Source organism: Centroberyx affinis, unplaced genomic scaffold (genome assembly GCF_046629955.1).
Source record: "Centroberyx affinis isolate AG114_WGS23_722 - 3 ecotype Tasmania unplaced genomic scaffold, CSIRO-AGI_Caff_v1 ptg001154l_1, whole genome shotgun sequence".
NCBI lineage: Eukaryota > Metazoa > Chordata > Actinopteri > Beryciformes > Berycidae > Centroberyx > Centroberyx affinis.
This window is the reverse complement of record NW_027279686.1, coordinates 61,812-76,271: the sequence shown is the minus strand read 5'-3', so window position 1 is coordinate 76,271 and position 14,460 is coordinate 61,812. Positions and strand designations below refer to the sequence as shown.

The 14,460-nt window shown below is 41.5% G+C and overlaps 1 protein-coding gene across 1 annotated transcript in view; it reads right to left on the bottom strand.

The window, feature by feature from the left end:
* The window catches only part of nlrx1 (NLR family member X1), a 32,471-nt gene extending 18,371 nt beyond the window's left edge, over window positions 1-14,100 (bottom strand). The window contains exons 1-8 of the mRNA XM_071524131.1: window positions 13,997-14,100; window positions 10,285-10,389; window positions 9,029-9,116; window positions 8,476-8,541; window positions 7,675-7,787; window positions 4,589-4,979; window positions 2,667-2,898; window positions 481-1,648 (exon numbers count right to left, since the gene is read on the bottom strand). Of these exons, the coding sequence (XP_071380232.1) occupies window positions 481-1,648; window positions 2,667-2,898; window positions 4,589-4,979; window positions 7,675-7,787; window positions 8,476-8,492 (1,921 nt within the window). The 5' untranslated portion in view covers window positions 8,493-8,541; window positions 9,029-9,116; window positions 10,285-10,389; window positions 13,997-14,100. The remainder of the gene's footprint in view (window positions 1-480; window positions 1,649-2,666; window positions 2,899-4,588; window positions 4,980-7,674; window positions 7,788-8,475; window positions 8,542-9,028; window positions 9,117-10,284; window positions 10,390-13,996) is intronic.
* Window positions 14,101-14,460: the final 360 nt, after the last annotated feature.

Genomic DNA, 14,460 nt, shown 5'->3' with positions numbered 1-14,460 from the left:
CCGTCTCCTTGTACCCATAAAACTATACATTTTGGGGTAGATTCTTGTAGTTGGTGCATATTACATTCTCGCTCACTCCACAGTTTGATTGGAAGAGGATCGAGACCCACATTTTCAGGTATCTCGGTGCGGTTATTTGGTATGCATCTGAGTTGATGCATACCAAATGCCCAAATGAACCAAACCAAAGGAGTTAACACTCCAGAGTTCGATTAAACTGCTCCAAACATGCTTGGCGCGAATGCGTCCTTAGTGAATCTGGACCTGAAAGTCTATGAAAGCTTGGCTTAAGGGTTATCTAAATATGTTTCAAGATAGGAGCGCACTTGACTATACTAGTATTATTAATATCCTCAGAATGAAGACAGCAGATGCACAATACATTGAACTAAAGTGCACCTCAAGTGCTTCAAATATTTGAAACCATTCAAAACATGTATGCAGTTTGAGAAGAAAGTCTGAAAAGAACACAGACAGTACCTCTGACAAGGTATTTCCTCAGGGCTTGAGTGATCTGGGACACAGTGGTGCTCTTGATGCTGCAGCCAAGTTGCTGGAGATGGACACGATTGCCATAATGTAATAGGCCACCCATGAAGATGGGGTAGAGCTCAAAGGGCTGGCTTTCACTGCGCTGCTGTGGCTGCGGGCCATGGACTCCCAGCAGGCTTTGCTCCACCTGATCCAGGACATCCTCGTTGAAGCTATCCTCGGTGCGGAACATCTCCGCTGCCATAGTTCTGGCAATTCTGCCTTTGTTGTGACTGCTGATTTGCTCATACAGCCTTGGAAAAAGCTTGAGGAGGTTGAAGACGGCAAAGATGCGGAGGGGAATGAACTTGGAAAGGATAGTGAGGAGGGTGCTGACTTCCTCACCTGCTTGGCCGATAGCCACAGTCACCTGCTTAGTCATCTTCTCCAGAGCAGATTTATTCTCTCCTAGAACCACATAGAGAGCAGCCAGGTACTCTTGCATGGCTGGGACAGCAAACACATATCGCCTCTCATCGTCCTCACTCACTTCCCCTGGATAACCCTTACCACTCTTCACACATGGAGCCAAGAAGAAGTCTAGCACATCAGTTCGAAACATAGTCAGCTGACGCAGCTCCTCATCCGTCTTTGTCTTCCCTCCTACCCACTGCTCCAATTCCTGGTCTGAGAATGAGGTGCGTTTGTGTGTCACACCGTCAAACGCGAGTTTCCCAACTGTACGGACTACATACAGCATCAGAGAGTTGTGTTGCTCCTGAATGGACACGCCTGTCCCCACCCCTGTGCCCAGCACCTCACCTCCAAAGTTAAGCCTGAGGAAACTGGTGTATATGCCAGTCAGTGTGCGGATGGGTGCGTTGGCACTGGTGAAATGGAGGAAATGTAAGGTAGCACAGGTGAGCCAGCAGTAGGAGGGGAGGAAGCAGGCTGCAGCCAGCTGGCTCTCCCTCTGGAGGTTGAGGTAGAGGAGCTCGATGAGAGCCTGGGCCTCACGGTTTCGTGGGTTCTCCCCGCTCTGCTGCAGCAGCCGGCTGGTGAAGTACGCCCGCTGGCGGTCTGGGTCATTGAAGCCGCAGATCTGTGCATAGTGACTCACATACTTCTGAGGGATGCGGTCAAGGGCAGACAGCCTGGTGGTAACCAAGATACTGGCCTGGGAAACATACAGCAGACAACTTATATAACCACCAACCAATTGTAGTCATTATACTGTAGGAACAAATATGGTTGTACATGAGAGTTGTTAGGCTGTGATCACATAGGACGCTTTTTTGAACATGCCTGTGCCTTTTTTATTCGGTTATGTCAAATGGTTTGGTTGTGGCAGGTGCACGTCCCCCTGTGTAGGGCTGGGTATCGGTACTCGATACCAAGTAGTATTGAAACTTCTCCACTCAAACGATACCTGCATTCAATACTTTTTGTACACAGATCTAGAAAATAATTATTATTTGTATGGTTTTGCTCACAGCCAATCACTGCAAGCGTTCTTTGATTTAATGCGACGTGTGATTGGCCCACTACCGCAGCAGCTACAACCCATACAGTCTGTGGTGGTGAAGTCGAGCGCGGTGTATGTGACAGAGTTGGCAGTTCAGCGTGCCGAGATGCCACCAAAACATAAAAAAAAGGTATCGAATGAAGTATTCTATTGGTATCGATATCACTTTCACAAGGGTACTGGTATTGGTATCGTAATTTTTTAAATGATACCCAGCCCTACCCCTGCGGCACTCTTTCACCCACAAGTGGTGAACAGAGCGACCAACCAAGAGTAGGCTCAACAGTTTCCCGGTGAGCAACGTTAATTTTAGCTACATCCTCCATTTCAGAATGGGCTCCTCATCCTCTTCAAGAGCAAGTAGAGCAATGACCAACTTTTCTGGTCTGCTTTTATTTTCAACGTTATCCCCTTTCTTACTTCAGGTTAACAAGCTAACCCCTAATTAGATAACTTGTTGTCAAACTTTAGGTCGCATAGCAACAAGAATGATGTAATGCTCCTTGCACTCCTTGAGCTGTTCCTCTCTACCAGCAATCCTCACACCTGCGATGAGAAAAAAGCCTCCTATCTGATCACAGCCTAAATAGAATAGAAACAAATAGAATAGAACAGAACAGGGCCACAAAAAAATGCAATAATATTGATAAGATGTTTGACTGTCCTTTACCTCAGGCAGGAGGTACTTCCTCAGCAGATTGACCACCACTACCCCTGCGGGCAGCGCCTCGTTGGGGTCACTGCAAAGCTCTGTGGATCCAATGCGGAAGTCCAGCCTCATCTTCTCCATCCCATTGAAGAGGAAGAGCACATCCTTAGCTTGGTCCCCCTCGCCACTCAGCAGGGGGATTTTCCGCAAGTGGAGGTACTTCCTGCTCACCAAGTCCCTTAAGGAAGTAGCCCTGTGCAGAGAGGGTGTTTGTAACTTTGTTGTAACTTTGTATAAATTTGTATCACTTTTGAAGTCTAGAAGTCTTTGAGTCTGGCAGTTATATAGTGACACATACTTTAATTAACATGGGATTTCAGTTGTACACTTTACCGTTTAATCAGTAGCAGCATATAACATTAAAAGTATAGTATATGGAATGTGTAACATATATGTCATATTGTGAGCTTGGAATGATTAAGTTCTATCTGGGTAAGGTTCAGTTCTGAGACATCGAGCATCAAAGTTTTGACATCCCAGCTGGTAAAACTGTTATGTAGTCCAATCTATCTTTATAGCCTCTTCGAATCTTAGAATCTTTACAGCCTCTTAGAATCTTAGAACAACGCATCAGAAAGCTAACAGTTTAGTCAGTAAACCAGCAATTAGCTTGTATGCCTTAAATCCTAATTTATTCCCTTGATTTCCCTTGATTACGTGTTCTAATCACTTTGGCTTCAACCCATGGCCCTGTATTTGTGTATTGGACAGCAGCGCCTCTGGCAAACTGTAGCTGTGTCAAGCTCTATAGTGAAGTAAGTGATGGAATTTTGAATTTTAACCAATCGTCATGATGGCAAAAACTAGTGAAATAAGGCCCTGGGGCTGGTTGCACAAAACACCTTAAGTTTTCACCTTAAGTATGACACTTAAGGATTAATTTCTCCTTAGCTGTGGGACTTACTTAAGGGTGTTGCACAGAATCCCTTAAAAGGTTTCCTTAGTTAAGGAAAAATGTTAAGGCATTTACTGCATTGAAAGAGATTTTACAGCGGTAAAATTCTACAGTTTCCATGGAGACCGTTTGTTTGCTTGCACTTGCGCTTGTGATATCTGTTATCGCCTCACCTGTTATCGCCTCACAGAGTTGGCCTATAGATAGTATAAAAAATGGCAGAAGAAAAGAAGACAAGAACACCAAATTGGTCAGAGGAGGAAAAGATTATACTTCTGGAGGAATACAATAAAAGAAAGGACATACTAAAAAGTAAACAGAAAACAACGAATATGGGAGGAAATCAAAATTAATTCAAGAAGTCTGGTGAAGAGGTCCATCCAAGAGGTCCAAAAAAATCAGACAATTTCTTCATTTATCGCCATAAACTCGGCCATGTTGCGGTTAAGCTAGAGTCAGAGGTACCTTAAGTTTTTTTCCTTACTTTGGTTGCTAAGGTCTTTTGTGCAACGGTTTAACTAACTTTAAGGGACTCCTTAAGTATACGACCAAGATAAGGAGAAAACTTTAAATACTTAATTGAACATTTTAAGGAAACCTTAAGGAGAAGACTTAAGGGTGTTTTGTGCAACCAATATTATTTTAAGGAAACCTTAACTCGGACTTTAAGGAAAATCTTAACTTAAGGTGTTTTGTGCTACCGGCCCCAGATTGAAAATAACTGGAATTATCCTTTAAAGTTAGAATTTAGTTTGGTCCTTACAGAAGCACTGAAATTTGTGATTGGATGGTACACAGAGCCTTGTAGTACCAGGCTAAAATGTACTTTCAGAGATAGAACACCACACAAGCATAAAGTAACACTCAAAGAATATGTGCATAAAAGTCAGATAGAACCTTAAAATTCCAAGCTCACAAGATATTAAATGTATAACACTAGAAAACCGAGAAAAATGTAATGCCTTTGGGTGAAAGAAACACATCTTACTTTGTCAACTGGGCAAGGTCCTCACAGGAGAAGGGTACCAGCAGCTTGAATTGGGTCAGGGTGGTCCCGGCGCACCAGTCCAGAACCAGCTTCCGGACCATGGTACTTTTCCCTGTTCCCACAGCCCCATACAGCAGCACATTGAGACCCCTATCCTTACTCCATGTCTGTGTGGGCTCAAACAACTGCTCCACAGTCACAGGGGGGCTGGAGGGAGTGTGACTTTGCAGTGGGTAGCTGAGGAGTCCTGTCCTCTCCTCAGGCTGTCTCTCCAGGATCAGAGGCTCCACATGCATGGTCTCTGGGGTGAAGTAGCCTCCGAACTGTTTCTCCTCCTGGGGAAGGTGTCTGAACCACAGGAGGAGCTTCCTCTTGTGGATCTCTATGGGATCTGCTCAGAGAAGAGAGAAAACATGTGTCTTTTGTGTGACAACCCTTCCTTCCTACCTACCTTCTTATTTTCGTACCTATCTTCCTACCTTCTAACCTACCTACCTTCGTACACTCTTACCTACCAACCTTCTTACCAGGGGTTAAATTGGGCCGGAATGATACATGTGATAGATGATTGAACCCGCATTGTCATTTGAGCCATATGTTTTTCTTCTGCCCACGGTTACATAATTTTTGGTCCAGTTATCTTAATATAATGTCTACCATAATGGGAATACATCTACAGCCCTGTCCATTGATTGCTATCTTTGGGACCCCGGATGAGTCAGGTCAATTGAATTCTGTGCAAAAAGTGGAAATCTCCTAACCCTCCCTCTGTTTCACAGTGGCTCAAAGACACTGTGTTTTTTCTCAAACTTGAGAAAATTAAATATACAATGAGAGGATATACTGATAAGTTTTTTCACAAATGGCAACCTTTTTTATCATATTTTACAGACTTGCAGGTCTTGCCGGACTAAGGTCTGGTTTATTAAATTCTGTTATGTGTATGTGTATTCTTCAGTCTTACTGAGCCAGGGTGGGGTGTGTGTATGTTGGTGTGTTTGGGTTCTTGGGGTTTTATACTTTTGCTGTTTTTTCTTCTGTTCTTCTTTCTTTTATGTGCATAATGTGTGTGTTCCTTACTGTCATTTTTCTTTTTTATGGTAAAAAATTCTAAATGTACACCCACATGCTCATTGTTATGTCGTTTAATACTGTTTTCAATAAAAATATTTTGCAAAAAAAAAAAAAATTGGGCCGGAATGATCTGCGATCAGTGGTTGAAAAAAAAAAAAAAAAAAAAAAAAAATTTGGGTCACACAGGTGCGCCTCCACCTTTCCTCATTCATTCAGATTGCCTTTTGTCTGCGGGACGGATACGCAGCGCGAGTCGCAGCAGGACTGTGCTCCTTATCTTTTATAATGTTGTTTTTGCAGAAACAACACTGGTTCCACTTGCTGATTAACTCTATATTGTCCATCTTCTTCACTTTCTTCACAGACTTTCGTGCATTAAATTTCTCTCTCTCTCCATATACAACACAAAATTCTGAGAAGAAATACATCAAATATTACAAGTAGAAATTAGAGAATAGGTCTCTTTTTTCTCTTTTTGACTGTATATAAACAGGTAATATACAAGTTTAACTAGTGTATGTGTGTATATATTACTAAAAATATACTCCTATCTATACAGTATGCACATGGTTCTCTGTTGGAACCTGACTAATTGCACTGTTGGGAAGCAGGAGAAGCAGAACAGAAATATATACAGGTCTACAGAATGAGTGCACTGTGCTCCACTCTAAAGGATCTCCCTGAGAGGTAGGACTCAAACCAGCGGAGAGCAGATCCTGAGAAGCCAAGCTCAGCGAGTGTGGAGTGTATGAGGATTTGGTGGTTAACCGTGTCAACCGTGGCAGCCGATAGGTCTAGCAACATTAGAACAGAAGACTGACCAGCAGCTCTAGCTGATCGCAGTGTTTCCACTACAGACAAGAGTGCAGTCTCACTAGAGTGTCCGCATTTGAAGCCAGACTGGTTAGGATCATACAGGTTGTTCTCAGAAATGAGACTTGATTAAAGACTGTGCACTCAAGTATCTTGGAAAGGAAGGTGAAGAGTGAAACCGGCCTGTAATTTTCAACCTGAGATGGGTTGAGTGTAGGTTTCTTTAGCAGCGGGGTAACCTGAGCTTGCTTAAAAGCAGTGGGGAACACACCCATTGTAAGTGAGGAGTTGATGATGTGTGTGACTGCAGGGATAAGTGTGGGCGAGATGGCCTGCAGGAGGTTGGAGGGTATGGGGTCCAACGGACAGGTAGTGGGACGAGAGTCAAACAGAAGCTTGGAGACTTGCTCCTTGGTAAGATGGGAAAATGAGAGAATTGATTACTGATGGTAGAAAAATCAGTAAAGAAGGAGGCGAAGATGTTAGCAGTGAGCAAAGTTGAGGGTGGAGGTGGTGGAGGGTTGAGGAGTGAGTTAAAAGCTGAAAATAATTTCCAAGTGTCTTTGGCGCTGCTGATTTTCTCCTGATAATAAGTGGTCTTGGCACTTTTTAGATGGGAAGAGAATGCAGATAGGAGAGTCTGATAGTAATCAACAATAACAACAGTACATTGGTAGGCTGATCATTAAATATAGGCGAAATACTGTATATATAGGATTCTGTGGTGCAAATATGACCATGTACAGTGTATTTCCACTGTGTGTTTCTGTGAAATGCATTTTGAGTCGGGATCATATACATACATTCTTAGCTGTAATCTCTGGCTTGATATCATTGGTTTTTGAAGTCAAACCTCATTAAGTTGCAAAAAGCTCATCATATGCTCCGCTCTGGCAGTTTTTTTTTTAAGGTGAATCTGAATAACCCCCCACCCCACCCCCACCCTATTCGTCTCCCACCTTCCAAATCCCAATTTAACCCCTGCTTCTTACCAACCTACCAACCTCCTCACCTTCTTACCTTCCTACCTTCTTACCTACCAACCATGTTCCCTACCTACCAACCCGCCCTTCCTTCCCTGTCTACCTATTCAGCTGTTATGCGACTTAATGCTGACTGACCACAATACAACATGCTCTATATTTATGCCTTACTACATTAAACATGGCTTTTTTAATCAGACATAGTTTGTTGCGCACCTAGTTCTGAAGTACTGGAGCAGAGGGTCCTGCAGTGGGGCCCACTGGCGGGGTAGAGAGAAAACATGACTCTCCTCCTCCATCTCCATACCCCGCTTAGTTGACTCAACTGTCTGTGGAACAAAACACATCACACAGGTTTATTCGGTAAGACAACGCTGTTCAGAATGTTATAGGATGTACATGTAGAGACGGAGACAAGCAAGAGAGCTCATATGATTCCTACTGTCAACACCTAATTTTCCTGTACCTATTCAAGACAATGCATTTTATTCGCTGCAAATGTTAGTTTTGCTTCCCATGAGAGCTCTCTGGCACAGAACACCTGTTATTAGACTAACTGCTTACAGGTTATAGCAGGTAGAGCAGAATACCTGCAAGGCACTTGCACACATGCAAATTAACACACCTGATTACCTAACTAAGACTTCCTCAAAGCTGCTCTAGGCAACTTCACACAATGGTAGCGCCAACTGGCAGTGGGAGGTGACTGAGAAATTTGAACTTTGATACTGATGACCTACCTTTTACCTTTCTCTGCTAGTTTATTTAGAAATATTACATTGAAATCAAGTAACTCTTCACTCTTATCACTTCATTATTCACTTTCATCCGTCAAAGTAATGCTAGAAATATCACAGACAACACCCGGTGACTATGACGATCTGCCCTGAATTCATTCAAACTAATTTTAACTCCAATGACTCCGCATTGCCGGAATTAACGTTAGGTAATCAGTGAGGATCTGACTGTGTGTGACTGATGTTTGAACTTCAGCATAAACAAGAGTTTGTGACTGACCTGTGCAGTGAGCTCATCCTCCTGTAGGCGGTGTCTCTTCCTCTCACGGAGCGCTATGGTTTATCTCTATATGAAAAGCACAGACAACATATACAGTGGTAAAGACTTCTGCTCAAGATGAGAGAGTGCCAGTTTGACAGGTTTATTCAATCTGCAGGTTGGGAGCCTAGAATAAGTTATTATTTTGTCAAGGCCACTCGGTCAGTGTTATCTATGATTTGGGCATTTGCACATTCCAAGCTCACAGTTCTGTGAGAAACACACAGGATGCTACTGAAGAGTTTAAGCTACTTAATCTTATAATGGTGAAGCAGATTTAGTATTCCTGAGTTGAGGCTCTTCAGGTGTAAATATGGGTCAAAGGTCGCATATTAAGTGAGCATATAGGAATGTTACATATAGGAATGTGCAAAGACGATTTTTGGGGAAAGAAGAATAATAAGCACTAGATGTAGTCTTGGTACATTTTCTATCCTAGCAAGAATACCTCCCATGTGAGATCAAACTATAGAACTAGACCCATCTATCAATCAAGAGGACTGCTGTAGCCTACCTTACTCCCACATGAAGCCATTCCATCTGCAAGGCATGATCCTGAGAGTCCAAACACAGCGACACAGCAGCCTCCTCCTGCTCAGCCTCTGGAATCCACCAGAATATATTTAGAATTCCTTTCATATACTGTAAAAAGAAAATAGACTCGAGAGGAAAGCGGTGCTGAATGTTACTAGAACAGGACAATCATCAGTCATCGACAAATCATTGTTCACTGATAGGAGGGAGTAGCCTAAAACACTTCAACTGCTGGGAGGATTGTCACACAGACAACGGGGTAATAGGGTTAGACTGATATATCAGTGTGCCGATATATCGAGCCAATATCGGCCTTTTATTAAACATTGGATATTGGTCAGTCAGTGTCATCCACTGATGATATGATGACCACAGCTATAAAAACAGCCTGTAAAACCTTTCTTTGCCCATTTTATTTATTCATTTAATTGTTCTATTATGCTTTTTTGTAAATGTATCCTTCATTTAAAAGGCATTAATGTATCCCAGAGTTTCCATACCAATGAATAGGTGGGGTGAGCCTTAAAGAGCTGCTAACCCTAAAAGAATTTCATTAGTCTGGGTTTCAGTGGAGAGTTTTAGTGTCCCATGATGGTCTAAATCAGCGATTCTCAACCTTTTTCATATCAAGGACCCCTACTTTAGTGCACATTAGAGCCACGGATCCCCATTTGATGAGATTTTGTCTCTCTGACCTAATTCTGAAAATACTTCTATTGTTCAGATATGATTTTGAATGAATATGAATTCTATGACTGTTTATATTGTAGGTAGAGAGGTAACAGAGAAACTATGATCAAAATAGTCATTCTCCTACATTCTCTAATTGTGTTAACTTCTTGTAAATGATATAATGGTGAAGTTTAACATGTTATCAATTTGCTGGGGACCCCCTGGAACCCCCTCAAGGACCCCTGGTGGTCCCCGGGCCCCACGTTGCGAACCACTGGTCTAAATGCTGTTTCAGGGGCTTTTCTACCCTGACAAGAATACAATTCTGGGGGAAAGATTGAAAACCGGTGATGTTTTGGCATGAAAAATGTCACGTTGAAAGACACTGAATATCAGCACAAAATATCGGTGACTTCAGTCTAAAAATATCAGTATACCAGCCTTCAAAAACCCATATCGGTCGAACCCTACAGGGTAACAATAGTCATAAAAGTGTACAACAAGTTGCAATTATCCTGGGAAAACAGAAAACAAACCCATTTATTAAATCCGTAGAGGCTTTACCTTGGGATTTACCTTACCCTACAGCAGTATTTCACATTTCCATACTGTAGAGCAGCACTTTCACATCCCTGCAGTATATGTAGGACCAGAAGTGCTGGAGTGAACCTGGAATAAAACAGATAATGTAACTATAGACTATATCAAGCCAGGGACCTCAGCTTGCATATAATAACAATAACCGCATGAACAGTTGTCAATGAATTCACTATACTGTAACAGTAGCTACTTGTACTCATCATTTATTTATTAGTCTAAGTTAGAAGATGTTATGAATCCCTACCAGAGGCAGCCATGAAAATGACAAATCTCAATATTTTGTACTGATCTCTCTCCAGTGCAGGGAAGTCTAGTGTAAAGTTGATAGTAAGCTAGTACTCTGCTGCTCGCTCTTTTACTCTACTGAACCCGACTAATGGTGACTGGCAGGCAGGCTAGGTCATGATCTAGTGGGAGGAGATGTGACTTGTCAGGTTTCCTGTAACATGAGCTTCTCTGCCCCTCCTAAACCACTCTGCTTTATCCACCTGCTCCCCTAAGGCTTGGAACAAGCCACGTTCTGTCAATTCCCCACCCATCCTTCTTCTATTTCATCAACCTATCCCTTTTTCCTGTGCATTACGGCAAAAACTAAAGACAAGTTAAGTGGAACATTTGCAATATTTTTTCAGAGGTTTCGATTTTCAGAGGTTTTCTACAGCCTTTTGGTTTTTCTTTATGGTTCGGAGGGCAATGGTTGTGGAGGGCACTGTAAATCAGATTGCATTGAAATAGAATCATGCTAGAGATTAAGGTTTTCTTGTCATTGTCAAGCTTAAGCGAAGATTAAATATTACTATTATAAAATACTACTACTACTAATAATAAATATAGCTGCCAGTGGGCCACTAGAAGGACCAAAGCCATGGAGCAAATAATTTGACAGTTAAATATAAGCCTGAATCGTCATTTTCCCAGCTTCCCAGCAAAAGCCGAAAGAAAATCGGGGATGCAGCCTTTGCCAATTACGCCCCAAAGCTATGGAACACACTACCTATAGATATCAGGGAAGCCAGCTCACTAAATATTTTTAAAAGAAAGCTAAAAACGTATCCCTTCACTTTAGCCTTTAACTAGCTCTGACTTTCCTGATACAGGCCTGAAACTCTTTTTTGCACTTTGCTTTGCACTTCTTTTAAAATTGTACTTGATTTTATGCATTCTATGTACTCTATTTTTTTACTTCTTTTTTTAATTATTATTATTATTATTGTTCAGTGGGTTTTATTTCCATCTTATGTTATGCATTCCTCATTTTTATCTTATTTTTACTATTATTATCAAGTGGGTTTTATTCTCCATTCTCTTATTTTACATTAATTATGGCATTCTATCCCTGTTTTTATGCTCATTCTATGTCTATTTTCATGTGAAGATGCATTCTATGTATGTATTCGATGTATTCTATTCTCATCTTATCTTATTTTTACTATTATTATCAAGTTTTATGTGAAGCACTTGGTGCATGTAATTTCTTTGTTGTGAAGCACTTTGAGCTGCATTTCTTGTATGAAAGGTGCTATACAAATAAAGTTTATTATTATTATTAGTATTATTAGTATTATTTTGGAAAACGTCTACATTTCAAAGAAGAACATTTCGGTGCAAGCCCTGCAACTGCAGGACCGCAAGACAAAACACTTCAGGGTCCATCCCAAATATCTAGCTGCTGTTTGGTTGCTCTAGCACCAAGTATGTAGGAATTATACCTCAGTAGCCTATGGCAAGCCGTTTTGGGCTTTCAATTTCAGATATCCACAATTGCATTTTTGATATCCAGAACGAACATTCTGGATATCTGCAATAGAATTCTTACTAGGAAAAACTCCATTTCAGATATCTACAATCCAATTGTTACTAGTCATAATTTTAATTTCAGATATCCAAAATGAAAACGGCATCCTATCTACCCATCAACATCTGCAATTGCATTGTTTCTAGTAATAATTCTAATTGTAGATATCTGAAATTGCATTTTTACTAGTCATAATGCCAATTGTGGATATCCGTAATGACATTTTTACTCGTCACAATGTATTTTGGCTATTCAAAATTACATTATGGATATCTGGAATGGTTTTTCATTTTGGATATCTGAAATTAAAATTATGACTAGTAAGAATTGGATTGTAGATATCTGAAATGGGAGTTTTTCCTAGTAAGAATTCTATTGCAGAAAAAACAAAAAAACAATCAAGAGGAGGAAAAAAATAGCAAATATCTCATAACATCATAAAAGCACTGTAAAACGATATGGATTAACCAATTCAGCAATAGCCTATACTCAGGTGTCTGGTCATGCAAGGCCTTATATGTAATTAAAATAGAATTTTTAACTCAAAACTTGGACCCAAACTTTATTGGAAGCCAGTGTGTATATTTTAAATGGACATTGTTCACTTGTATTTGGGCGCTCCTTAAGTCTGGTTGCTGAACAATAAGTGGAGGCAGATGCTACATTTCCAGACTGTGTGGTAACTCAGTGGATGAGGTCCACATCACATATCAATGGTAAATACATATTTTATTGTGTGTGCAGTGATATTAATGACACAAATAACTTTCTAAGGGAGATTTCCTTTTGACAAGGGCCGGACATTGGTCAGATCCAATGCATCAGTTACCTAAAAACAACAGCTTGACAGAAATGATCAGTTTTGAGCCGTTATTTTAAACGTGAGGCAAGCGGTGCTCTGCATTAACGTCACCACCGTGCTTGCTTTGATTGGTTGATTGGATAACTCATATACTTACGCAAGTTTAAGGGGAGGGGGGGGGGGGGCGAGTCGTCTCCGTGACAGTGACGTAAAACACTACCACTAGGTGTCAGTGGGTTTCAAATTCCACTGGTAGCTTATAATAATCACTGAACCAGTCTATAATCATTGCAGTGGCAGTCTATCAATATTGTCCTGGTAGGACTGTCTACCTGAGGATATTTCAACAGTGGGTCAACATTTAACACAGTTTTAGAACGCATATAAAGGCTATGAATGCATGTGATTTACGGCAAGGGACTGTGCTAAATACAGCACAGGGCAGTGGTAGTGAACCATGGTCTGTGGAGGCCCAAGAGTCTGCAGGTTTTGATTCCAACCAAACACTACAGCAGCCGATTTCCTTGATTAATACGTGACCTCGGATCCGTGGATGTGAGGAACGTGAGGATGTGAGAATGTGAGGTCACGTGATCAGGATGGTCTTGCCATGGTCTAGACTCTTCCATGTACCGGTTGACCACCACTGGCACCGGTATAAATAAAGTGCATCAGACTGCAGGTGGCCTCCACTGACATAAGTGGCGCATACGGCTGCAGGAATCTAGCTACTTCCTAGAAGCAACCAGTGAAAAGATCATTTTGTCTTCAAAAATGTATCATGTCGCCAGGACTATTCATCTCCCCAAACAGACAGAATTAATGCTAGCACACTCTGTTCCATTTCTCCCTGTTGTCTGAGAGATAGCGGTGTAATGGAAAGAATTGCTGAAGCAACGGTAACCCAGGCCAATGTGAACAGAGGTGACAGTACGCCCCAGTATATTCAGTGGATTCAAACGTAACTGGTAGGCTAGTATGTTTTCAATTAAGGGCTTGGGTCAAGTATTTATACCAACTTCACACGAAATGGCAACTGACAGTGACATTTAACATGACATTTGAATGCAGCTGGTTACCAAAGCCTTATCGTCCCGCGTCGTCCCCTGTCTTCCGCAGTATTTCCAGACGTTTAACGTTATCTAGCTAGTTACTTTCGGTCTTCGGTCTTCCTGGTTTGGCATTACCGTTGTCTGTGATTGAGAGAATCAGTGACATGCCGACGTCCTCCTGGTGGCAAGCTATGTTCAGTGACTGTGTTCCGCTAGCCAAAACGAGAATACAACTTCCGGCCCGGTCTTTTCAGAATAAAAGCGTCATTTCGTACAAATCTACAGCACTCTACAGCAATGATTCTGAATCTTTTTCATATCAAGGACCCCTAATTTAGTTCACATTCAGGCCACAGACCCCCCATTTGATGAGGTTTTTTCTCTCAGACCCAAATCTGAGAATATTTTTATTCCAAGACTATCTGTATTGTAGGTAGAGAGATAACAGAGAAACTATGATCAAAACAGTCATTCTTCTACATTCTCTCATT